The 27,245-nt window shown below is 39.4% G+C and overlaps 1 protein-coding gene and 1 long non-coding RNA gene across 2 annotated transcripts in view; both read left to right on the forward strand.

The window, feature by feature from the left end:
* The window catches only part of LOC127352030 (uncharacterized), a 51,228-nt gene extending 45,457 nt beyond the window's left edge, over nucleotides 1-5,771 (forward strand). Inside the window, exon 2 of the long non-coding RNA XR_007881023.1 lies at nucleotides 5,381-5,771. This is a non-coding gene — a long non-coding RNA (uncharacterized LOC127352030). The remainder of the gene's footprint in view (nucleotides 1-5,380) is intronic.
* An 8,737-nt stretch (nucleotides 5,772-14,508) lies between these two features.
* On the forward strand, nucleotides 14,509-25,581 carry zgc:153993 (uncharacterized protein LOC767645 homolog). The gene is made up of 6 exons (XM_051380092.1): nucleotides 14,509-14,712; nucleotides 17,475-17,523; nucleotides 17,838-17,999; nucleotides 22,304-22,436; nucleotides 22,695-22,799; nucleotides 22,931-25,581. The coding sequence occupies exons 1-6, from the start codon at nucleotides 14,643-14,645 to the stop codon at nucleotides 23,027-23,029; spliced, it is 618 nt and encodes a 205-aa protein (XP_051236052.1). The 5' UTR covers nucleotides 14,509-14,642; the 3' UTR covers nucleotides 23,030-25,581.
* Nucleotides 25,582-27,245: the final 1,664 nt, after the last annotated feature.

Genomic DNA, 27,245 nt, shown 5'->3' on the forward strand with positions numbered 1-27,245 from the left:
TGCCGGCTCATTTCCAAACAGTTTCCAATGATGACATCCCAGATGGTTCTGTGTAACAAGGCGCAGTCAAACTAACTATGTGGAAGCTTCAGTGTTCAGTAGCTTCAACAGCCTGTGTGGTCCAGGATTGTGTTTGGCCAGAAAAATCTTCTTTATGATGTTCACAGCATGAGATAATGTTATGTCTCTGACTGCAAATTTTAAGACAAATCTTTGAGCTCATCTAGATCATCAAGCATAAGACCCACAGTCTTTATGAATCACCTGAAGACAGTTTTGTTGTAAGTATCATGCAACACACATATTTGAAGAGGCCAACTCACTGAAGGTGTGAGTTTCTCAGTGTCTCTCCACCACCGTCACCTCTGTGTGCTCACACATTCCCACCACAGAACAGATTGTGCTCTGGACTTTGGTAGAAAAGCCAAGAGGAATTTTTGGCCCAGTAACACAGCAATATTGTGCTTCTTACCTCAACACAATGTGTGTGCTGTGATGCTGCCAGAATCTTTTAAATCTCAAATGTACATTACTAGTGCTTTTATTCAATGTGGCTTTCAGTGGAATGCATTCATTTGTGACCTCAGCAGTTTAGAGATTCCCAGCTCCACGCATGGACACTGATGGTGCTATCCATTTGTCTCGTAAACCCCCTGGCCGAGTTGGAAAGTGTAAATCTCGCAGCTATCTCGCGAACATTTCACCGAGACACAATCCTTTTGGTCGTAATTTCAGTCGGTAATTTCGGTCCCACTCGGGCTGCGCCCATATTGAGATGTATTTTCTTTGTATTTCTTCTACGTTGGTCGTTTTAATGTCGTTTTATTGCTGTGTGTGCAATACAATGTAAAGTTTTGTTTTCGAGCTGGTTTGCTAAATAGGCTAATGTAGCTGACAATAACACTAGCCTGCCCCTGCCCCTGGTGGCTCGAGACAAAATATAACAAGACAGCTGCTGCACTGGTGGCGTCCATGTTCTTTCCGACGCGTAATGCCCAAAGACAAATGGAACGCTATAAGTGGTACAAGCCAGGCAATTACGTCACGTTCTCGCGTCAGAGCAACTCGGGCGGGGGATTTACAAGACAAATGGATAGCACCATGATACTGCCAGGAACTTATATTTATGCATTTACTTATACATATTTAGGCTCTTAACGTATGTGCAATTCTCTGATCCTGAATTATACCCTTAAGGTCTTGCTTTACCTACAGTATTGCAAGTACTGCAAGTGATTCTCTGTTGATTCTACGGTACTGATTCTAAGTTGTCTAAATTTATACCACATGCAAAATACTGCAAGGTTTTTGCCCAAAATCTGCATGGAATTAGCATAAAGGGTGCATGTCTGCAAAGGGGAGACTTGTAAATACCCATAGAACCCATTTTCACTCAAATATGTAAGTTGCTGAGTTTAGGAGATATCAGCCGTAGAGATGTCTGCCCTCTCTTCAATATAATGGAACCAGATGGCACTCAACTTGTGCACTCAAAACCAAAATACATTTAAAAACCTCAACCTCACAAACCATGCTAATTTCTCCAGTTAGGGTCAGGTGGCCTCACTGGTGGCTGGGGTCTTAGCAGTGTCTGCTTAAGTTATATAACATAATTTCTGCACTGCTGTGTGAGAATTGTATGTAGCAAAGGTTGCTGTGAAGAGAGATTTTTCACCATACTGCAGATCAGTGCAGTGTTCTTTGAAGCTCAGACCAACACAGCATATGTATACCTTCTCTTTACTCTGCACTCTTCAAAGGGACAACTCAAATTTGCAGGAGCTAAAGCCAAAGCTAAAAATGCTTAAAAAACTGTTTTCCTTTTTTTTGGTGCCTCTTCCACGCCTACAGGAGTGGATGCACAATGTGCAGACAGGTGACAAATTAGAGGAAAAACTTGAATGGATGAGTGGAGAAACATGACAAATGCAGATGCTTTTATTCAGGACACAAGGGCTCATTGAATGGTTTAATGAATGAACATGATGTGACACCTGTGGGAGAATGAAGAGGGAAGTTTATGTTGAGTTTTCCTTTAATTTGTCACCCCCCATACATCCTGAACGACATAAAGCCGTTCAGTGCAAAACTTTGTAACAAATACTATACAAAAGTTATACTGTTATAATCACAGCAGCCTGATATAGCTGTTGAATTTGAGTAGAGGGACTCACGGTAGCTCACCTGCTAGAGTACATGCTCTATGTAAGCTGAGTCCTTACCGCAGCGACCCAGGTGGGGCGTATAAAGCTAAATAAAAAATAAAATAAAAAATTGAGATGAAACAATCAGGTTGATTACTGGATTATTTGATCACTATTTTGACTATTTTGATGACTGAGTAATCATTTTTTCACGATTCCAGCTTCTCAGTTGTGAGGATTTACTGAATTGAATTTGTTATGATAATGAACCTAATATCTTTTGGGGATTTAGATAGTTGGTCAAACAAAGCAAACAATATGAAGGCACCATGAGAGGCTGCAGGAAGTTGTGATTTTTCTGTTTATATTAAAATAAAATTAATTCATAGACTACCAATCAGATGGTAAGAGATGCCATGCTTAAAAGTGCTGCACATTATTTGTGGCCCTCTACATAAATTCAAATCAGTGTGGTGAAGCGGATGCATGGTCTGTTTTGAAATGCTCTGCATAAGGAATGCACATTTATTGTGATCCTTCTCAGAGGTTCTTGTAAGTTTCAAGGGAGACATTTGCACAAGGATTACATCAAAATACACACGTTCCCATGGCCTGTATTAATGAAAAGCTTTAGCATCTCAGTGCAAACAGTTGTTCAGAATGAGACTCCTCCTTAAATATTCAGTTCTGAAATTCATAAGCCTAAATGGATTAATACTAAATTAATTAATACTAAAATAGTTAGATATTAGTGCCGATAAAACTATATCTGTAAAGTTATGATACCTTCATTTGAAGTTATAAATGGAAAATGTAATGATTGTAGTTTAAAGACCCTAAAAGGTCAAGATGATGACATTTCTGTAGTACATTGAATAGAAATATCTAAATAATACAGTTTTATTTCCAGATCTTCATTTTTTCAATTTTATTTCTTTTCATTGAACTTAAGCATTCACTTAGTCTAAAATGTGACCATAACAAATTATTAAATCAGTGTACAATTTTTCTATATATATATATTTGTTTTTCGAAAGACGCATGAAGAAAACTAAACTTAACTATCATTATACAACCCTGTGTTGTAAAATTAAATAATAATACCTTGTATCCTTGTTATAGTGACCAATCCATGACCTGACCTTACGGAGTCTTTTAGCATCTTTCAGCTACAGGGGCTATTGTTTTCATTTTTGGGCCCACAACTGGGAATTATTGGTTCAGTCTCACAGCTCTCTCTCAACCCATTTAGCAGCACATGGCACATAACCAAGATAATGATTAGTGGTAGTTGCTACTAACCACTGATTGAAAATGATTGCTCCTAATCAATACAAGTGAAACCCAATCATCCAAGGGTGTTGTTTGTGTGTGTGTGTGTGTGTGAGGTCTTTAAAAAAGTGTAAACACAGCAGCTACCAGATGACACACTGAGAAAGGCCCCTAACCCTGCTTCTGATGATCTATAACAACCATTTCCTGTTGTGCCTCCAAAGAGTAAAACTTGTGAAAGCAATATTCTCTGACATGAAACAAACAGCTACTGGGAGATCTGTATGTAGTCCTCTGTGCCCGTGCCTATATCCCCTGTCTGCAGGAAACAGTTTTTTCCAGTGATGTTGCAACGTTGTGGCACATATACCACCTCTACAGGTGTAAAGCTGTTGTGAAAGAGTTTGGCTATGTAAGGAAAGAAAATATAATTCAATTCAATTAAAATCAATTTTATTTGTATAGCGCCAATTCATAACAGAAGTTATCTCAGGACACTTTTCAAATAGAGCAGGTCTAGACCGAACTCCTTATAACGTTATTTACAGAGACCCAACAGTACCACCATGAGCAAGCAATTGGCGACGGGGGCAAGGAAAAACTGCCTTTTAAGAGGCAGAAACCTAGGACAGACCCTTCGGCTCTAGGTGGGTGGTCGCCTGCCTCCACCAGTTGAGGTGAGAATTCTAATTCTAGAGCACACTGATCCCTATGGGTGTTGTTTTCTTATTATAGATTAGCTGAACTCACTGTCTTTGAATTCTTTAAGGGGTGGCAGAAACATCTGCTGATTTAATCTCAAACAATCACATGTTTCATTTTTTGCTTGGAAAAGCCCCCAAATTTTGAACTCAAAAACATTATTGTGACACATTACTAAAGCTTTGAATTGAAATATCTAAAGATGGAAGACATTCAGACATTTTTCTTATCCTGTCACTTAGTCTAAGTATTGCTATAACATATCATTAAATTAATTTCCGTTTTTTAACACATTCTTTTGAAAATTGATCTAAATTACTGTGTTTAATTTGACAGCATTTGACACCAAGGGTGGCCAGGTATTTTTTGACTTCACTTGGACTTGAAACTTTTGAGTCAGTGACTCACTGTCTAAAGATATAGTTACTCTAGATGGCATTACCTTGGCCTCTAGCACCACTGTCAGGAATCTTGGAGTTATCTTTGATCAGGATTTGTCATTTAACTCCCACATAAAGCAGACCTCCAGGACTGCCTTCTTTCATTTACGTAATATTAGAAAAATTAGACACATCCTATCACAGACAGATGCAGAAAAACTAATCCATGCATTTGTTACTTCAAGGCTGGATTACTGCAACTCTTTATTATCAGGTTGCCCCAATAAGTCCATTAAAACGCTCCAATTAATTCAGAATGCTGCAGCACGAGTACTGACAGGAACTAGAAAAAGAGATCACATCTCTCCTGTACTAGCTTCTCTGCACTGGCTCCCTGTAAAATGTAGAATAGAATTTAAAATCCTCCTCCTCACCTATAAAGCTCTTCATGGTCAGGCCCCTTCATATCTTAAAGAGCTCATAGTACCCTATTACCCCACTAGAACACTACGTTCTCTGATTGCTGGGCTACTTGTGGTTCCTATAGTCTCTAAAAGTAGAACAGGAGCCAGAGCCTTCAGTTACCAAGCTCCTCTCCTGTGGAACCAGCTTCCAGTTGTGGTTCGGGAGGCAGACACCCTCACCACATTCAAGAGTAGGCTTAAGACATTCCTCTTTGATAAAGCTTATAGTTAGGGCTGGATCAGGTGAGTCCTGAACCATCCCTTAGTTATGCTGCTATAGGCCTAGACTATCGGGGGATTTCCCATGGTGCACTGAGCTACTCTCTTCCTCTCTCTTTCTGCACTCATTCATGTCCCTTTAATGCATGTTACTAACTCCACTTCTTCCCCGGAGTTCTTGTGCTTTCTCGTCTCGTAGGTTCTCATGGATCCTGGTGGAGCCTCCTGCCATGGTCCTGCTTGACTGCCATTGCCAATACTGTTGTTGCTGTGCACCTGTCTGTCTGTCTGTCTGTCTCTCTCTCTCTCTCTCTCTCTCTCTCTCTCTCTCTCTCTCTCTCTCTCTCACCCCAACTGGTCGAGACAGACGACCACCCACCTAGAGCCGGAGGATCTGTCCTAGGTTTCTGCCTTTTAACAGGCAGTTTTTCCTTGCCCTTGTCGCCAAGTGCTTGCTCATGGTGGAACTGTTGGGTCTCTGTAAATAATGTTATAAAGAGTTCGGTCTAGACCTGCTCTATTTGAAAAGTGTCCTGAGATAACTTCTGTTATGAATTGGCGCTATACAAATAAAATTGAATTGAATTGAATTGAATTATTATTACATACTTATTATTCCCATCATTGTGGTTATTACTTATTAAGTTACTTTAGCAATTTGAATTAAACCATGACCCTTCCTGCATTATCCCAGGACAATATTATGCCAAGCTCCTTTTAAGAAATACCATATATTAACAATTATTTGCGTTTACATAAAAGCACATAACTGTCGAAACACAAAAAATCATTTCTCAGTCTTCGTGGCGGCTGTGGCCCAGAGGCAGAGTGGGTCATTCCTTAATCAGAAGGTTGTGGGTTTGATCCCCGGCTCCTGGTGCCACATGTCGAAGTATCCTTGAGCAAGATACTAAACCCCATTTTTTATGATTAGGTTCAGTCGCACAAACAAATACAAACAAGCATTCATGATTTTGTGTAAATTTACTATATTATTGCTCTGACATTATGACCATATTACATTATATTTTTTGAAGAAGGCATTATTCAATTCAATTCAATTTTATTTGTATAGTGCCAATTCATAACAGAAGTTATCTCAGGACACTTTTCAAATAGAGCAGGTCTAGACCGAACTCCTTATAACATTATTTACAGAGACCCAACAGTACCACCATGAGCAAGCACTTGGCGACGGGGGCAAAGAAAAAAAGGAAGATTCTTGTACTTGGCCCCAAAAACCTTAAGACTCACTGTCTAAAGATAGATGTTTGTCTCACTATTCTCTTTTCTTTACAGAAAAGCTAAAAAATATATATATTTTTATACAGGAGGAAGAAAAGCTCTTTCTGTGTCTGCTTTCTGTTCCAGCCATGCAAAACACACACAAACACACTGCTCCAGTCTTCCTTCCTTTTTTGACACAGACACCAGACTACAGTATGTTACACAAATGAGCTGTACAGTTTCCCCTTTGGCTTTTTGTGCATTGTGTAGAATGAGGCACAAATATTGAAAGAGGAAAGAAAAAATGCACTCAGGATAGTTCCTCTGCAATATTCGGATCAATCCCAGTTCCTGTAATCTGACCATCATATTATTCGATCACTTATAGGAACAGGATGTATGTGCAGTGTAATACATCACTTTAAATTTAAATAAAAAATCACTCCCACTGATTTAATTTCTTATTTTGTCTTATTTATGTCTTTATCTTCCATTTATCTTCAGCTGAACCATGAACATCCAATGACAGATGACTGGTAACACTAATATTAGTCCTGGTTGCCATATTTAGCATCAGTGTGAACAGGACCAAGGTCAAGCAGCCCTCCTCACACCAGCATCCCCAGCAAAAATAACTCTATTAACTGTTTCCCATGCACCATCCTCTCTGCTTCCTGTTGCCCTCCCCCCCATCTGCCAAACTCTCTCTCTCTCTCGCTCTCTTTCTCTCTCTCGCTTACTCTCTCTCTCACACACACACACACACACACACACACACACACACACACACACACACACACACACACACACACACACACACACACACACACACACACACACACACTTCCTGTCATGACAAGACTGAAATTAAAACAGGCTGTTAGTTTGGACCCCTCCACAGCCAAGAGTGAGTTTAGGGGCATTTTCTCACAGTCTTATGAAGATAGACAGTGGAGTGATGGGATACAATTTGCTGACTTTGTGTATGTTTCACATATGATAAAAATGATTGGGATAAAGATATAATCACTTTAAAATTAACTCTAGTAGCAGCTTCCCCAAAGTTAAAGCTAAAACACTAACCCAGGCTGCCAGGTTATATTGACCTGTTTTTTTTCTACATGTGACCATCTAAATAACACCCTAAAGGCAAAGTTACTGTAAGCAAATATAACTATAAGACTAATTCCTTTTCCATGCCAAGAGCCCCCAAACAGGATTAGTTTACAGTCAGGACCCCCCTTTTGCAAGATGTCTTTAAAAACCCATTGATAATAATGTAGCAAATGTTTAAAGAAACTTCTATTATTTCAACAATTACTACAATAATATTTCAAATCTTTAATCATTACATTAGATTTAACATTTAGCCACGGCTACATGTTAAACTAACAATGCTTATAATGGAAAACAGAAATTTCTAGGAGTGAGATTTGCTTGTCAGGTTGTTTCTTTTTCAAAAACTTGTCCAGGATGTTTGAGGGGCTCGGATGGATAAAATGAAAAGGGACCTACATTTATGGTGAAATAGTTTGGCAGGGTTAGGGTTAGCATCCTTTATCACATTTTGTTCACTGGAAAGGCACCCTAGGCTAATTTACCAAGTTTTGTCCAAGACTAAAGCTGACTTCATCCTTGATAGGGATGAGAGCCAGAGGGGTGTAAGTGACAGCCGGGAACCCCACAAAAAAACACAAACGGCCCTTTCTAGAACCAGTGTTTGGTTTGTCCATTCTGGGATACTGTAGAAACAAGGCGGACCTGCTCTCATTGTAGTTAAAAACGGCTCATTCTAAGGTAAAAAAACCCCACAAAAATTCTTATTTTAAGGGGATTATACACTAATTAAAACTAAATAACTAATTATTTAACCTGTAACGTCACCCCTACACACACACACACATATATATTTTTTATATGGAGCTGAGCCTGCAAGCTAGTTCAGACAGTCAACTCGAGCTGCGCTGCTATACACACTACATGCCTCACTCTATAATCACTAACCCCAATATCTCTATGTAAACATATCTGTGGGGAATGATGAGGTGTGGAATTATTATCAATATACAAAAGATTTTATAATGTGGTAACAGTAGAGTCTCATCACATGTCACATTTTACATAGTAATAACTAATATGTTCCTGTTTCTGCCAGGTAAGTGTAAGAGTCACAGCGTGTTTTGGTGTCAGTGGAAAAATACCAGCATGTCAGGACCTCACACTTCTTTATTCAGTCCATTCACTAGAACATGGCTGAGCAGAAACCTGACAAACAGGTTTTAGTTGTGTTTTGCAGGTGGTGATGGTGGGTGAGGGGAGGGAGATCATGCAAACACAACATTACACTGCCCCACCTATTACTCAATCTCTTACTATTCACTCTGTGAAAACAAAGTATTTGCAGTCTGCAGAGTACAGAGGTGCCAGTGAGAGAGAGTCAGCGCCATCATGTGGTGGCTTGTAAAATAGAAAGGTCAGACTTGTTTTTACCGTCACTTCAATGTACTGTAGTAATTAGCAAAAACACAGTATTATGGAAAAAGTGACTTAATTTAATAAGCACTAAAATGTTATTTTGGTCTGTGTAATTCCAAGGCAGGCGGCTTAATTCAAGTCTTAGATCAGTTGAAACCAGAAATTTTATTAAACAATTCTTTAATTTGACACTTGACAAAAAGGTCAGTAGTTATCAACATTGTCATATAATGCAAAAGTACAACTTATTTAAATAGTTATATAAAATAATATATATAATAAAAAAATAACAAATAACAGTTATATTTATATAATTAGTTTCAGTGTTTGTTTTGGTTTTTTAAAACAATTATATTATACAATAAATAAAATAGGTAATGGAACTGCAAGGTGCATACAAAATAATTAAAATTCACTTTTAAATCCCACTGCAAATCTTGCCTCACAGCACAGCTGGGTGCCACGGACACTGCTTGGATCCACTGCTCTAAGTGCAGATTTCATTTTTTGAAGTGAAGTATTCTACAACGCACCAAAAGAGCAGGGCAGCATTTAAAAATCAGAAATGTATTTAAAGATCTGTTATGGCCACATTTTAGACACAGTGACAAGCTTAAGTTCAATGAAAAAAGACATGTACTTGGTAAAATATCTGATCAGATCTGAAGATTAGGGAAAAAAAGGATGTGATGTATTGATTTCTAATGCTACCTTTTGATATTGATAATTAGTGCCATGTTAAGATAGGTCTGGCTGACACTCCAAAAATTGCCAGAAGAGGGTGTGGTTTAGCACTAAAAACCTCAAAGTTTGGGACAAACCATGTGTTATAAGTCTTCTTGCGGAGAACCATAATGGTCGCATCTTGAGTCATTATCAGTAAGTATTTTAGTTAACCTGCTTTTACTCAAGTGCATCTTATGGACAACTTTAAACTAAATAAGAAGTCTGGCACAAGAGGTGTTTACCCTGTTCAGTGCACCCACCCACCAATCCTCTGTTAAATTCATCTCAAATTAACTTTCCCATTTAGTTGATTCATAATCTGACAGTAAATATCTGAGATCAGTCCCCTCTAAGTTGGATATGTTTATGTCTTACACAAGAGGTTATGGGTATATGAAGTGAAGTGTTTCAGCAAAAAGTGACAGATCTGAAAGCACCTTAAGAGATTTGAAGGGGCCAGATGCCATTTTTTACAGAATATGTCAAAGCTGGAAAAGTCACAGTCATAGAGGTCCCAGACAGTGCCTTAATTGGACCAAAAAAGGTGCCAGTACCTTAATTTAGTACAACCAGTACAGTACAACTCTAATTCTTTTTTTGCCCCCACTCATCATCCTTTAAACAATGACGTTTTCAGTGCTGTTTTCTAAGTGTTAAGCTCGCTATGTGTTTACATGGGGACTGCGCAGGGTTGCTCTACCCAGGGTTTTAGAAACAATGAGGTCCAAAAACTTGCTAGGGAGGTTTGGGGGGTATGCATCAAAGTAAAGTTATTTTTAGGCAATTTCACAACTTTTATTGTATACTCCTTGTAAAAAATGAGTTCCAGACCTTGGTGGGGAAGTAAGGATACTCATGTGGACAAAAATGAAAAAGTGCTGGTACTCAGTATCAGTGAGTATTGGCCCATTTCAGGCACCTATTCTCCTGAGCCTCTAAAATGCACGATTCCATAAATTCTGATTCAAATTCAGAATTCAAGGTTATTTTATTGTCATTTACAACGCAGGCTTGTAGAATGAAATTTAAACATAATTCCCTTTATGCTACTTTTAAAAACTAAATAAAAATTGATTAAGTCGTGAATGAATGTATAAAAACAAATGTTGCTGAATCCTGATTGGTGCTCATTATGTGATATCACCTTTTTCTAACTGAGTTTCAAAAAAAGCAGAGCAAAATACTAAAATCTCTGATCTTGTGTTGGGTAAATCTTTTGACACATAGTGAGAATATGTCAGTTGTCTTTATTGTCAATGTGTGGTTTGGGACACTAGCCTTAATAGTATGAAAAAAACAAAAACATAATGTCATTTGAATTCACAAGCCGCTCCCCTTTCTGGGTTCATGTTTGATTTTTTTTCTATTACCTTTCCCTTATTTCTTCATGCTGTTTGTTTAAAAAAGAAAGCATTACCAATGTGCATTAAAATGGTAGATTTGGAGTCAGTCGTACATGCAATTTGGGTGTGCTAAGAAAGTCTTTCTTTATAATGGCGTCATGCTAAATGCATGGCATTCATGGTTTTATAAACATTTTAGAAAAAAAATAATTACTTTTCAAATAAACTGATAGAAAACAAGGCAAAATGTGGGGTGTAAGTTCAACAGGTGAGCTGTAGTGCACTTGTAATAGTTTTTATTATGCCAGATTTTAGAGGGTGCTGCAGGCCCGATGCACCCTACTTCCAGTGCCCATACATGGGTCTGAGACATTTGTCACTCATAGCTCCTTCTCACTCCAGCGTGTCTTTAGAAAGATAGTGCACTACAACATCATATCAGCGGATTAACATTTGAATCATTAATACTATCATCCCATCACCACTTTTAACCATAGTCTTGTTTCCAGCACTCCCTTTATCTGTGATGAAGAATGAATCATTATTATGGTGTAGGTCGTTGGAACAGGAAACACATCAAGTCCACTACCACATACACTGTTTGCATTCACTGTAGGGATGATTGCATATTTCGCTTCAGCAGCATTAGAATACCCTCTAAGGATGTGTCTTGTTCTTCATTTGATTTGAGATTTCGCCTCATCATTCCTCTCCAGCTCATTATGAACAGCTGAATGATGTCTGAAGTGGTGGGAAATAGATTATTATAGCCTGTATTATCTCGCTTTTATTATTATCTCTCTCAGTATTTTCCTTTATTGGTTGTGCAAGGGTTTAAAATACTGCACATTTACAATATGTGAGAGCAGCAATGGTCGAGAGAGCTCAAGATTGAATGAAGAGACGAACCAGTGTTAACGAGAACAAAGCAGTGAATCAAATACATAAAAAGCTATTTTCTGATTGTTTTACTGTGGTTTTAGTTGAAGAAAAGTCGCTAACTATGCTCTGCTAATTAAGAGACAAACACATTAATTGACTAATTCTTCACTATAAAAATCCCTGGTTATTTTGTTATTTAAAAGCTTTTATTGTAAAGCAGCAAAATCAGGAGGTGTTGCGTTTTTATCAGCAATAATGTAACATGACTCCTTTACAGCTGAAAGCAAACATGAAACAGTAAAATAAAGCTGATATGTGAAAGTACAAACAGAAGACACTTCAAACCACAGAGACACAGTAAGAAGTTACAAAAGTAATCACACCCTCTCTGCTAAACTCTACACATTTAAACAGGTAATGGAAACACAAATCAAAACCACAATCGTGTGGCTAGAAGGTCCAATGGATAATATTGTGTTCAAGGCTTGATATGGCCTGCATGAGCTGACAATTATGACTAATAACAAATGTTATTCTCATGATCTAAAAAGAATTGTGACTTGTTTCCACTCGCACTACAGTTAGTGTATGCAAATAGATTCGGTTCTACACCATCTTGTTCTTCACAGACTCTTGTCAGTCTCAGTATGACACTAACGCATCCTGACACAGGTCACACACACACACTGTCTCAAGCTGTCCTGGTAATTTAAACTGGGAAGCTGTGTGGAATATAAAAATACAATTCCTTTGATGAGGACACAGTTGCAATCTGCACAGATGTTTGTGCTTATTTTGCAACAGGCGGTTGTGGTCGTGCATGATTTCACTAAGGTGACCAGTGGATCTGGATACTTTGACAATGTGAGACACAAGCTACTGAGGACAAGTGCTGTAAAGAACCAGACATTACTCCACCCTCCTGACTCCACTGCATTCATTTAATATGTGCCCACTGGGTTGAAGAATGTATGTTGAAAGTGAAAGAGACATCACATGCGTCTGTGTGGGTGTAAGGGACCGAGCTGGCTGGCATGAGGAGTCAAAAAAGAAAATAATCAATTTACAAAATATACAAAAATGTCATGGGCCCATTAAAGAGGTCACCTAAACAGAACTTAACTCAGGCTACATTAACTGAACAAACTAAACTAAACCAACCAATCCAACTAAACAGAGACATTAGGGGAAAGTTACATTGTGGCTGATTAGGCCACTCTGACACACAGGGGGAAAAGACTAAAACATAACATTGAAACAAACCATAATAACCTCAAATAATGTCCAGATAACACAGCCTAATATTAACTAACTGAAATGCTAAACATCAAAAAGCATAATTATCAAAGAAATAACAAAACTCAAACAAGGAGAAACCACTGCCTCTCCCCATGATGCAGGCCAACATGGTGCAGCCCAATTATCTGCCCAACCCCTTTTAAGCATCTCACATTCAGCTGGCATTTCCTTGGTCAGCCACGAGACACCTACAGCAGCAACACCCAGGAACTGGTAACTCAAAGAAAAAGAAAAATAACAGAAATTAATGAACCTAATAATACTACTACCCAAAATTGACAAAGAAAGTTAACCATAGTGTGCACCCAAAAAAATAACCTACTCTGTGGAAATGGATAATAAAACTGTATTATGAATCCAAAATCTGTCCAGTTATTTATTGTGAATTGTGTATAATGTTTGAAACCTAAAGATAACGAAACCTAAAGATAATCAAACAAATAAAGGAGTTACCCTGTGCTTTCCTCAGTGTGTGGCTGCTGCTGAGGCCATCACAGTGGGTGATTAATGTTTTAACATTCTGACCAGGTCCCTGCAGGTTGGTGGTGGATGGCGCAAAACTTGAATCTTGACAGCAATTTGTCAAGGTGGCCCTGGCCCCCCATTTGACGGCGCCCCGGTGCGTTGTAAACAAACCAACCTGCCAACAGTTTGCAAGGCTGGAGTTGAAGGGCACAAAAGAAAAAGTCTACATTTACTGTTAACACATTAATTTAAAGAATTACATGTTGAAAAATGTAAATCCATTTAATGAACTGTTATGGCCACATTTTAGACTAAGTGATAGGCTAGGTCCAGTGTCTATAATTTAGTGGTATCTAGTGGTGAAGTTGTAGATTGCAACCATTTGAATACAGCTCAGCCAGTGTGTAGGAGAAACTACAGTGACCAGAGTTAAATAAAATAATTTATTGATTTCTAATGCCATTAGATATTTCTATTCAATGCTTTACTAATATGCCACAATAGTGTTTTTGAGTGCAAATATCTTCATTCATTGGATAAGACACATCAAACCAATAGATGTCAGGAACCCTATTCTGAAACGAAACCGTTTCATTAAGGACAAACAATCATGATCTCTTTACCCTCAGATACAAACAACTGTAGCTCTGAGCAGAAGGAATCCTTCACTTAATGATCCATAATTATTACAAGCATATGCCCCCACAGTGGCCTCCGGTATGTTACAGTTATTACCGGTACTTTGATTATATTACAACAGAATATTTTCATTTGACTTTTATTTTTATTGTAATATTACTAGCAATGACTTACTGTCCAACAGTGCCCATTAGCGTCTGATGTATTCTTTAAGTGAAAGGCTCAGTGTGTGCAATAACTGCATGATGGAAATGAGGCGTGTCAGCTGGTGGACGCTTCACTTCCTTGTTCTTCTGGGGAGGACGGAGACGAGTGACTGTATTCGGCTGAGATAGCGCTCAATGTTGGAAGCAAACATCTAAAAGTGTTCATTTGTCTCTGTGAGCTGGCAGAACGTCTGAAGCTATGGCGGACAGCCGAGAAGAGGAGAAAAAAGAAAGAGACCAGGAGCCTCAGGGCGCCGTTGGAGGGGAAGGTAACTGATGTGAAGCCATGATGTCCGGTTGACACACAAACTTTGCGGCCTTTTTTCACTAAAAACACAGAACGTCGTTCAATTCCCACATAAGAGTCAAATTCAGGGTAGTTAAAATCCCATTTTGATATCAACGTTTAGGGGACCGGAAAGTCCTCGTTGTAATGTTCTGAATGTTTTAACTTTACCTGAAGCTAACCTTATCCTTAACCATTGGCCTTTTCGGTGCTTTACCCCACTGTAACCACAACAGGTTATCTCTGCTACCACCACCGAGAACCTAACCGAAGGGTAACGGCAACCACAGGGACGGGGTGGGCGCTACCGGAAACATCACCTGAAGTTGACATGAAACTTTAGCTAGCTGTTTGCCGACAAGACTCTGAAAATGCTAAAGTTGCATCGTTAAAGAGTGTTTTCGTGTAGGTGATAGTGGTTGATCCAGAAAGCCTCAAATAGCAGTACAACGTGCTCTTAACTAACTGGTTAGATGCTGTTAGGTTAACTGTGTCAATAAAGATTTCTGGGACAAGTGTTGAAAATGAGCTCACGGTTTGTATGCCGATTTAATGTGGGCATTGTAAAGAACCGCAGAGGCCTTATGTCTGCTCTGTGTGCTAACTGTAATGCGGCTGCTGATAAACAAGGTCATAAAACGGGGAGAGTTTGGCCTGAGTCCGGTCAGTAAGCCAGAGTAGGTGTGCTGGAGCTGGAAGGGCTGAAAAGTTTCAAACTTTATTTGATGTGCAGTTCAAACCAACTATCTTTTAATACATGAGCAAAACAAGACCATTCACCACTACGAGTTAGTAGATTATCAAACAACGAAGAGCCTTTTTCTTTTATCACGGGGTTAAATACTAGACTGATCATGTCATTAAAGATGTCACATCGACAGTAAAAGAGATACTTTTAACATAAACTTTTAATTTGAGATGTTATTTAGGCGATAGAGACAACATTGGCCTACATTGTTGAAAGAAACTTAAACAGGCCAGGACCTTAATTTTAGCTTAATATTTAGCTGCCTACTCAAAACATATGATTGTTATTGCTGGGAATCATTTTTGTAAGAACTACCTCATTGCAGTGATTCATTAGCTAGTAAAGAGTCTCTAAATCACAAAAAGTAGTTATGTTTTATGGTACATAGGTTGTAATTATAATTATTTTTATTTACAAAACCACTGTTTTGAATATAATTCTGGAAATGAATTCCCCAACTCTGTATTAAAGCCACTGTCTAATTGACAGACAGTGTTTTATTAATGCCGGTATAGATGTTAGAAAATATACTGAATAGTTTGTAAAATATTGTCAAACAAGATTTTATCCAACAACAAGTAAGACACCACACATAATCAGAGGCTGCTGAGAGAACACATCTTAAAAACAACTTCAATGTTTGGCATGGTAAAGATCATGGCACTGACAGCATTACTTTCATGCAATTGTGTAAAATTCCCTTGCAAATGGATGCATAGAGCACTAATATTATAAATCAAGGCTTTTTCAATCATATTTGTTTGTACTTAAGTAATGTTAACACAGTGTTTCCTCTAGAATTTTTTTTTTTTAGCAGTGGGGGCAGGCCCTTTCCGAAGAAAGCGAACGTTTTGACAATAAGCTACATCAACACAACAGTATGTGGAGTTAAACTGGACAGCCCCAATAACCTCTGAATAGTTCTACTTGTTGTTAAATTGCACTGTGAGCGGCAGCCAGCGGGGGTGCATTATGTTGGCAGGATCATTTAAAAGGCAACCGTGACTACATTGTGCGTCTGCCCCATTTCTGATACCGTGGCGGCAGAAATTGAACAGCGGCGGACCGTCGCTCCAAAACCAACATAGAGGAAACACTAACACCGACAAACCATAAATTACAAATGTGATGCCCCAGGCATGCTTTCTCAGTCAGATATAGCTGTTGCTCCAGGGTCGATGGATGTGACATTGCCATGCATCAAAGTGAAACCAAGAAACCCTCTTATGAATAGTACACCTGTTGATGCAGTTGTAGGGAACGCAGCACCTCCTCCATGCCTTCTCAGTGGCTATGTGAGCTCAGCCCAAGAAATGATTCGTCCTGATGACACATTCCATTAAAGCAGCTACACAGGTGGCTTTCTTCAATACAACCTCAACTCCTGTCTGTCCTGTGTTGGCTGTCTCTGCCACAGCAACAAAAATATTTGCTCAGTTTCTTGTTACAATGAGTAACAATAGGGTAAATTAGGGTAAAAATGTTTACTTTTTCATGCAGACAGAAAAGTGAGCTCTGCATTAGTCTTTATCGCAGTTGCTGTAACATTCAACATCATGAATGCTGCTATCTGAACGTTTGGGGTTTAAACACACAAATCAGTACAATGCTTTTGAGAATTGATACAATATCACAAAATAAAATCCCAATTCAATATTTTTTTTTTATATTTTCTTACACCTAGTGTAAGTGTATAATGGGCAATTAGCCATTGTAATGAAGAATAACACATTTAACTGGGTTGAGCTAGAGCAGCAAAATACTACCAGCAACACAGAAGCACTCAACTGGAAACCAAAGAGGGTTACGTCTTTTATGTTATATATTGGTTTACGGACATAATGCACAAACATAAATATCAAATAATGTGTGTTTTTAGAACGAATAACTGATAACTGATATTCTTTTTGGCCAATTTAGACAGCACTACCCTATAGGGCACTTTATTTTCCACTTTGGTACATTTAAACACACTATGTCATTATTAAAATATACAGATGTCATCGATGATCCCATCCTGGAGCAAGGAGCAGTGGTCCTCAGAGGGTAAGTCTATAATCATATTAATATATAACCATACTAATAATAATCTTTATTTATGCCGTGCTTTTCCAAACAAAGTTACAAAATGGTTGACACGTTGAACCTGGAATAAATGCAATCAATTATAATAAACTAAGAGGATGTAAATGTATATACGTGTGTATGACCTTTGGAGAATAGAATGGACCATACCAGTGTTTTTCATGCTTTACTCAGTTTGCTACAAATTACATTTTAACCATTCTCCAAAACAGTCCATACTTTACTGGACTGATGGAGGACCAAATCCACATCCTCATTCTGTGTGTATGTCATAGGTATGTGATTGAGCGTATAAACACAGAGGACCCTGATCGACATGTCTCCTCTGAGGATCTGGGAGGAAGGCCTAATGAACAACAGGATCCACATATCAAAGACGTGGTGGAACAACTGATCAAGATTGCAGACGAGCTGAACAGGAATGCTGAGCTCCAACGGTAAGCTGTACATCATGTACAAAAAGGGCAGCTGGAGTAGCCGACTGATGCAGGTTTTTCAATGGCCGATGGTGATATTTATAGACCAAGGTGATCAATGACCATTAAGTATTGTATATTTTCATTGCTCCATGCACATTACAATTGAATGTACTCGGTTGCCTTTGCTATTAATATATTGGGGTCACTTCAAAGTTTATCCAGCAGAGTGCACTGTGATTTCCAATACTGTGGCAACCAGCACAGAGTAAGAGAGAAGAAGCAGCTTCCCTCTAAAATCGGTATTGATCCCATATTGGTTGGTCTCTGTGTAAACCGTGTGCAACCAAACAGCACTAAGATAAGATAAGATAAGATAAGATAAGATAAGATGTACCTTTATTGATCCCCCGTAGGAGAAATTCAAGTTAGACACAGCAGCATAGGGCAATGTAGTGCAAAGATGACAGAAGTGTACAAGTACCATAAGAATCCCAAAATTAAAGCTGCAAGCAGCGATGGGCGGGACCTTGCACTCCACGCAACTCGTGGCGTGCTGTGGCCGCGTCACGTGCCGTTGTAACACGTGCGGGCCGCAACATGAAAATTTCACGTAAATCAGCTCAAAATCGCCACGCAGCGCTTACTTCCTGTTGCCAGTAGGTGCTGCTATCACTATGTCTGAATATTGTCACGTAGACGTGTTTAAGGCAGGACTGTTATCAAACACGTGAAGTTTCATTCAGATTGGACATTGTACACTGAAGTTATGAGTACTGTTTTATGGCAAATCGGCTGAATCCGACAAGTCGTCTCTGACACGTGGTTTGATGTACAGTCACAAATAGCTCAACTTTTCATCTAGTTTGTATGACCACAGAATTCAAAATGGCCAACTTTGACGGCACGCCACGGACACGCCCTTCAACGTACATGAACAAATAGCACAAATTTTGATCAGTTCAATTTAAGTTCAAATTAAATTAAATTTTATTTGTATAGCGCCAATTCATAACAGAAGTTATCTCAGGACACTTTTCAAATAGAGCAGGTCTAGACCGAACTCCTTATAACAATAACCGGAGCAACTTCATTCAATTCAATTTCAATTCAATGTGTGTTTCTGTGTATTTATAGGAGCACTTACAGTTGAGTAGGCGGTCCTTCAACATGGACACATTTGTGGACATACTGCTAAAAGAATGAGGCCACCTCTGAATGTGGTCTGAGCAATAGGATCTTAATTCAATTCAATTCAATTTAATTCAATTTGATTTAATTTGTATTGCGCCAATTCATAACAGAAGTTATCTCAGAACTCTTTATAACATTATTTACAGAGACCAAACAGTACCACCATGAGCAAGCACTTGGCGACGGGGGCAAGGAAAAACTGCCTGTTAAAAGGCAGAAACCTAGGACAGATCCTTCGGCTCTAGGTGGGTGGTTGTCTATCTCGACCAGTTGGGGTGAAAGATAGAGAGAGAGACAGAGACAGAAACAGAGACAGAGACAGACTGACAGCAACAGTATTGGTAATGGCAATCTAGCAGGACCATGGCAGGAGGCTCCACCAGGATCGACAAGAACCTGCGAGACGAGAAAGCACAAGAACTCCGGCGAAGAAGTGAAGTTAGTAACATGCATTAGTGGAACATGAATGAGTGCAGAAAGAGAGAGGAAGAGAGGAGCTCAGTGCACCATGGAAAATCCCCCCGATAGTCTAGGCCTATAGCAGCATAACTAAGGGATGGTTCAGGACTCACCTGATCCAGCCTTAACTATAAGCTTTATCAAAGAGGAATGTCTTAAGCCTACTCTTGAATGTGGTGAGGGTGTCTGCCTCCCGAACCACAACTGGAAGCTGGTTCCACAAGAGAGGAGCTTGGTAACTGAAGGCTCTGGCTCCTGTTCTACTTTTAGAGACTATAGGAACCACAAGTAGCCCAGCATTCAGAGAACGTAGTGTTCTAGAGGGGTAATAGGGTACTATGAGCTCTTTAAGATATGAAGGGGCCTGACCATGAAGAGCTTTATAGGTGAGGAGGAGGATTTTAAATTCAATTCTACATTTTACAGGGAGCCAATGCAGAGAAGCTAGTACAGGAGAGATGTGATCTCTTTTTCTAGTTCCTGTCAGTATCAGCAACATACTTTCACTAAATTCCCTAGGAGGAGGAGTTCAAATACGAAGTGAAAAATCACAGAAAATGAGCACGGAATTCAAAATGGCTGACTTTGATGCCACGCAGTGATTTACCATGCCACCAGAGCGCCACCTAGTGGCGGATTGTTGACACATTTTTTAGCGAGCCTCAGGGAGCCATGGGCAAGCATCGTACCAATTTTAATAATAATAATAATAATACATTTTATTTATAAGCGCATTTCTAAATACTCAAAGACACTTTACATAAAAAAAAACAACATAAAAGCAGCCAAACAAGATCAAATAGTAAAACATTAAAAACACATCAGACTTAGCTAAACATTAAAAGCAATTTTATAAAGGTGAGTTTTTGTCAGTGATTTGAATGTTGGAAGGTCGCTACAGTCACGGATGTGTTTGGGGAGAGAGTTCCAGAGGGAGGGGGCAGCTACAGAGAACGCTCTGTCGCCCCAGGTTCGGTGCTTGGTCCGGGGTGGAGGAGTCAGGAGGTTTGCTTCAGATGAGCGGAGGCTGCGGGATGGATTGTGGCAATGGAGCATTTTCATTTTAATCACACGTGCCGTTGCAGAGATATAAACTTCTTCATTTTAAAGAGCGCCACCTAGTGGTGATGGCCTGAAACTGTGCGAGATGCCTAAGGAAGACATGGGGAACTATCGACCCAAGCTTGGTGTCAATCAGACATACTAATGTGGAGAAATGGTCCACTTCCTTTTTTGACGAAAAATCTACAGGAAGTGCTAATTTTGTAACGTGCTTATTTTTTGAAATATCAAAATTATTAGAATTTTTTATTAGGACGGTCCCCAGATGCTACGTGAAATTTTTTGTTCGAAACGGACAAAGCGCATAGGGGGGGGACAAGGAAAAGTAGTTTATGAAAATTTCGCGCTCTAGCGAGAAAAATTATAGGCTGAAGTGGGCGTGGCCTATATTCGGAGATTCAGCTCTAATAAGACACAGTCCCTAATAAGAATATTACAAAATATAATAGAAAAGTATAGTTGTACTGTAGTTGGGCAAAGGTTTGTGCGTCATAGCTTGGAGTTTTAACCAGTCCTAGTCTGTGGGGGTTGGAGGTACTGGGTGCTGTGGCGTTGTGCAGTCTGATGGCTGATGGAACAAACAAACCTCCAAAACCGCTTTGAGGCTCAAGGCTGGATTGGTCTGTGGCTGAAAGTGCTCCTGAGCTGCTTTAGCTTAGTGTGGAGAGGATGAGAGGGGTTGTTCATGATGGCTTTCAGCTTCCCTCTCATCCTCTTCTCAGTCACAGCCTCCACACTGTCCAGCTCCATCCCCACCACTGAGCTAGCCTTCCTGACCAGCTTGCTCAGTTTGTTGGCACCCTGTGTCCCAATGCCACCTCCCCAGCACACCACAGCAAAGAAGATGACACAGGCCACTACTAGTAGAACATCCGTAGTAGTCGAGTGCACACGTTGAAGGACCTGAGCCTCCTTAGAAAGAACAGCCGGCTCTGTCCTTTCCTGTAGAGGGCCTCAGTGTGGTCCGTCCAGTCCAGTTTGTTGTTGAGAACTTAAAACCTGATGTAGTCTGTGACACAATGGGTGAGACGCTAATGTCGTCTCCGTGGTTTATTATGATGAATGCGCTGGGATGGCGTGTCTGCAGGTCCGCGACGGTGGAGTGGATGACGTCACAGACGTGCACCACTACTGCCGATGGAGGAATGTAAACAATGGCGGCCGAAAACTACCAGGGCAGATAGTATGGCTTTAACTTGATGAACAGCAGTTCAATATCAGGCTTGCAAATTTCTGCCATCGTGACAAATTGTCCTGGGTTAGACAGACAGCAAGACAGCAAGCCCTCCTCCCAACTTCTTACTGCTCTTTTTCTTCCTATCTGCCCGAACTATTGAAAAGCCAGCTAGTTCCACTGAGCAGTCTGGTGTATTCCCATTCAGCCATGTCTCAGTCAGGCATAACATGCTGCACTCCCGATACTGGCGTTGTCCGCTAACCAGGGCCAAGAGCTTATCCATCTTGTTTGTCAGTGAGTGTACATTCCCCATGATAACCGAGGGAAGACAGTGCTTGTACCACTACTTGTGATGCAAGACACATTTCAGAGAAACCTGAGAGTAAGTGAAATCAAGTCAAAGCATTTTAATCCGTTCATTTCTTCCTGTCAGACTGGTCAACCAGGTTCAGGACAATTGTGCTAAGGAAGTCTTCATGACGGTGGCCAGGAGCATCTTTGCTGATGGCATCAACTGGGGTCGAGTGGTGGCTCTCTTCCATCTGGCCTATAGACTCATATACAAGGTAAGACACATAGCAGTGCTTCTCAACAAGGCTGCAATTGGAGTTTTAAACTTGGCTACTATTTTTAAATTAACATGCAGATACTTAGTGTAGTGTATTATAATAAGATATATATATATATATTTTTTTTTTATTTCTTACACCCCTAATATCACTGTTGTCCAAGCTGTTATGATGTGTTGAGAGCACACAGGTAAGCTAGCCACGTGGTCACAAGAGACCAGTAAACTTAAAAAGTTTTTTGTTTTTGTTTTAAAGGCACTGACCAGCAACCATCTAGAGAACATCAGAACCGTCATCAGCTGGGTTCTCCAGATCATCAGAGAGAAGATCTACTCCTGGATCATACAGCAGGGAGGCTGGGTGAGTCATTGTCCATAAAGATCTGTCATATTATTATTAATTGAAATGTTGCTGTAAGGTTTTATGGTACTGTGTATGGACCAGTCAGTAAGATCCAAAAGTTCTTTATCCTGCTCTCTTGATGTTTCTAGGAAGGGGTGATCCATGGTTTTTCTCGGTGGAGGACAGTAGCCATAGTAGCATCAGTAGTATTGGTAGCATCTATTGTTTACTACAGGAAGACTCGCTGAGACATCAGACCTTACAACCAGGGCTGCAGTCCCATCTCCTGGATAACCACAGCTTCTTAATAAAGACAGTTTCCGGCCATTAATTACAACCTTTCCTCAACCTCCGGGTCCTCAACCAGAGGAGGACATCTACTGAACTTGGTAACTAACTGCTGTTAGCTTCTTTTTCCAAGAACAAAAAAATGCATTTACAACTGGCTCTCCACCAGGCATCTCCATCATCTGACACCAGCAACTATTCAGTGCCTCCCATGGAAATACAAGTGCTGCTGCAACACAATCTTGTACAGCAGTCTGTCAGCAGATGAGGCCATTTATGAACATGGGACGTAGCTATAGAGGACCTGCCATATCAGAACCAGGTCTCGGGTCCACATAGGTTCTGTGTGGGGTCCAATTTAAATTTCTCCAGGTCTTGTGTAAGCAAAATTTCAATTATAACTGAAAGGACACGAAAAGAGCCAGCCAATCAATATTCAACAATCTGATTGTCAGATGTACTGTAGCTCCATAATGTTAATTTGTTCTGAACGTTTTAGTAATCTTGTATTTCAGCCATGTTGTCTGTTGAGTTAAGCAGGCCTGTGCCTGTTTTTAGATGTTTGCATGGCTACAACAGAGGGATCTAAAATGCTCTACACCATCTTGAAGCACATTAGTGTGAACCATTTTTGAGGACATTTTTAGTCCATCTCAGGTCCAGGTAGATAATCAAGATAGACACAACCCCTTTTCAGATCAGATACACATTTTTACACTTGTGATAACCTTTACTTAGCAGCACCTTAAAGCTTCAGTAGATCATTATTATCAAAATATATTTTTTGTAATTTGCTATACCCTGACAGAAGTACATGTGACAGATAATCTTTGAAAAAATTAGGCTTCTCTGGCTCATTCTAGTGCTCCTAAAGGTATTAGCAACAACCAATCAGAGGAGAGAAAGATAGGTAATTGTTGAGTCTTATTATCAGGGAGTCAAATACAGATGCTTTTGGACCCTGGTAATAGACTCAACAATAAACTTAAAGCCTCCAACCCAAAGCCTTGTTCTATCTCTCTTGGCTCTGATTTATTGTTTCAGTCAGACGCAGTGAATTCTTGCTTTTAGGAGTGCTAGAATGAACCAGAGGAGCCAGATTTTTTTCACACATTATCTGTCTCATGTACTACTGTGAGGATATAGTGAAGGTTCTGCAAACATGACAAAAAGTTATTTTTAGAAAAGTTACCTTCTGGAGCTTTAATGATTCTGATGAAAACACACAGATATCCTGGCTAATGTGATGATACCATAGCTTTATATTATGGCCAAAGCACAGCGGAAAGTGTAAAGCTTGAGCTACAGTTCACAAGAGTTTAATCTCATATTGTTTTTTTTTTTGTTTTTTTTTTACCAAAATACATTGAGTTGAGTTATTGTTGACTCGCTTTTACATACACAGTCATTTACTTTTGACTTTCACTTAACTTAATTTAATTTAACCAACCAGATGATATAAATGAACCATATAACGGAGTAATACTACTTAAGCCAGTAGATGCAAACGGCATAAACCAGTCCTGTAGCCACTGTGGTTGGGAACAAGCACATGGCTTGAAGCCTGGTAAGATGGATTCTCACGTGATCATGAAAGGAACTGGATGCAGCTCCCTAGAAACTGCTGTTAGCCTTGCTTTGCAGGTTTTATGGCCCACCATCAACATACTATGTCATGCTGCAGTCTGACCACAGAAACAAAAAGATGTCAACACCAAATACATAATAAGGAGAGGCAAAGGCAACAGAACAAACAGAAACGGTAACCTACTGATGATAAACAACTGTTTGTCTAAAGGTTGTTCTGTTGTTCTGTAACATTCCTTTCGTTATTTGACAACTGAAAGAGAAGGAAGAAGAGACTTTGTCTTTCTTTTCCATGTGTCTTCCACTGAATGGTAATATGTTAGACAACTAATGCTAATGTGGATGAAAACAAAAAAATGTTTTTTCCCTATTTTTTTTCATTTTGGTTACTGTGTGCAGTATTTGAACTTCATTCCCACTTCCACAGATTTTAATGGTGAGCAGTTGGTGGTAGATTTCAAACCTGTAAAACCTCTGAGACTGTGCAAAAAAGCTATTTATCTCCTTTTAGTTTTGAGAATTATAATAATCTCTTAAGGTTCTTAAAGTAAATGCATGAGGAGAAGGACCAGACTTTCAGGGTACAAGAAATTGTCCTCTACAACTCTCTGGGAAAACTGGTTCATAGATAAGAAAGTAATTGTTTAATCTAAAGCTGATTACGATGTGTGCGGGTCAGAATGACTCATGGGAACATTCAGTGACTTATAGCTGACCTATAAGGGCTGTTATCTAGTGCCACATGAGCTTTTGTCAAGTATTTTTGATACCCAATTGATCTTGCACTTTTAAAAGGGATATCACACTATTTATCTACTGTTCTGCGGGTTTTTTTACACTGTGATCTGATGTATATTTTATTGTTATAAAAATGATCTGATTGGACTTTTCATTTCTGTGAATAAATTAAAAATGTGTTATAGCACCCATCGCTCCCTGTGTGAATGTTCTGACTCATTTAAGTCATGGGATATCTATTATAAGTAGCTAGGACTTCAGCTAAGAGTTCATTTATGTATCAACATGGCAGTGGTGTCAGTAGAGGGAAAACCTCCCAGGCAGATACTGATCAAGGTATTTGTTTAAGGTATTTCTCTGTCAAAATGATAGAACTGACATGGCTGTATTTGCCTTCCTGTCCCTGTTTTCACATTTTAACACAACAGAGTTTGCAAACCTGCAGTCGCTAATCTTTGTCTTTCTTGTGAAATATTTTAGATTCATCATATGTTCTGCTGTGGGGGAAAGGTGGTGGAGTGGAAGTATAAAATGGAACCAGTTAAAATGATATATTACCCAGAACTGTGTGAACACTGTCTACTCATATTATAGTGTCTGAACTAAACTGTGTAATAACCAGAGGAAACCATTATGTCTGAGTGTGTATCAGACATCTACAACAACTGTATTTATCTGGTTCAGTTAGTAAAAGTTATGAGTTCACTAAATAAACAATAGATTTATTGGCAGACTCCTTACAAGACCTGATATTTAAAACCAGCAAAACCGGTAACTAACTGGGACCTAAGTGGTGGGATTTCTCTCTCTCTCTCTCTCTCTCTCTCTCTCTTTCCCTCCCTCACCCCAACTAGTTGAGGCAGACAACCACCCACCTAGAGCCAAAGGATCTGTCCAAGGTTTCTGCCTCTGCCAAACAGGCAGTTTTTCCTTGCCCCTGTCGCCAAGTGCTTGCTCATGGTGGTACTGTTGGGTCTCTGTAAATAATGTTTTAAAGAGTTCGGTCTAGACCTGCTCTATTTTGAAAAGTATACTGAGATAACTTCTGTTATGAATTGGCGCTATACAAATAAAATTGAATTGAATTGAAATTTGGTGCTACTTGGCAGTAACATTGAGTACAGTAGTAGTGGGGTCTGAGGATGTCAGCTCCACAGGTCTCAAGAAAAAAAGGTGGCTGATGTCGTCCCCCTTTTTGCTGAACCATATGACTTTTCCTTTAGCACCACCAAATATTCCCCTTGTACTCTGGAAATATAATTGAAATAAATAAATATCACTGTTATAGACATGATGGACTACATCAACCCGGTCCTACTCTGATCTTGGTCAGTTTTGGAGCCCCTCTCTAGCACCACCCTCAGGACAAAAGCTCAACTCTGCACTTAAGATACTGCTCTCATGATGATAATCTGCTCTCATGCTCCTCTGGGGACAAACATTTAACTCTTGTTTCCAGGAGTGTAATTATTGAATGCAGTATTTGCACATATTCTGAAGCTGATGTTGAATGGTTGGAACGTTTTATGTTTTATTTTATTCATCAGCTTTCTGGAACAATCTGCACTCTATTACTTGTTACTGTGTTGCACTATCAACACAAATGTACATTATTTCATGTTGTACATTTTTTATTAATATGTTATTCTAGTTTTATTTGCTTATTACTCTACTTATTTAATATGAATGTTAATTGTGTTTTTTTTCTGTATATCAGTCACAGTTGTGTAATTGGTGTTTAGTCTTTAGGGGTCACCAGGAGAGTCTAAGGGAGACATCCATTGTTACAAGAAATTACCACCAGTGTTGGGCTAGTTACTCATTCATTTATTACTCATTACTTGTTACTCT

The sequence above is a fragment of the Dicentrarchus labrax genome, unplaced genomic scaffold, assembly GCF_905237075.1.
Source record: "Dicentrarchus labrax unplaced genomic scaffold, dlabrax2021, whole genome shotgun sequence".
In the NCBI taxonomy this organism is placed as follows: Eukaryota; Metazoa; Chordata; class Actinopteri; family Moronidae; genus Dicentrarchus; species Dicentrarchus labrax.

Coding starts and splice junctions, on each gene's coding strand:
- zgc:153993 (XM_051380092.1), top strand. CDS start 14,643: ATGGCGGACAGCCGAGAAGAGGAGAAAAAAGAAAGAGACCAGGAGCCT. Junction 14,713..17,474: donor GGGCGCCGTTGGAGGGGAAG/GTAACTGATGTG, acceptor TAAAATATACAG/ATGTCATCGATGATCCCATC. Junction 17,524..17,837: donor GGAGCAGTGGTCCTCAGAGG/GTAAGTCTATAA, acceptor TGTATGTCATAG/GTATGTGATTGAGCGTATAA.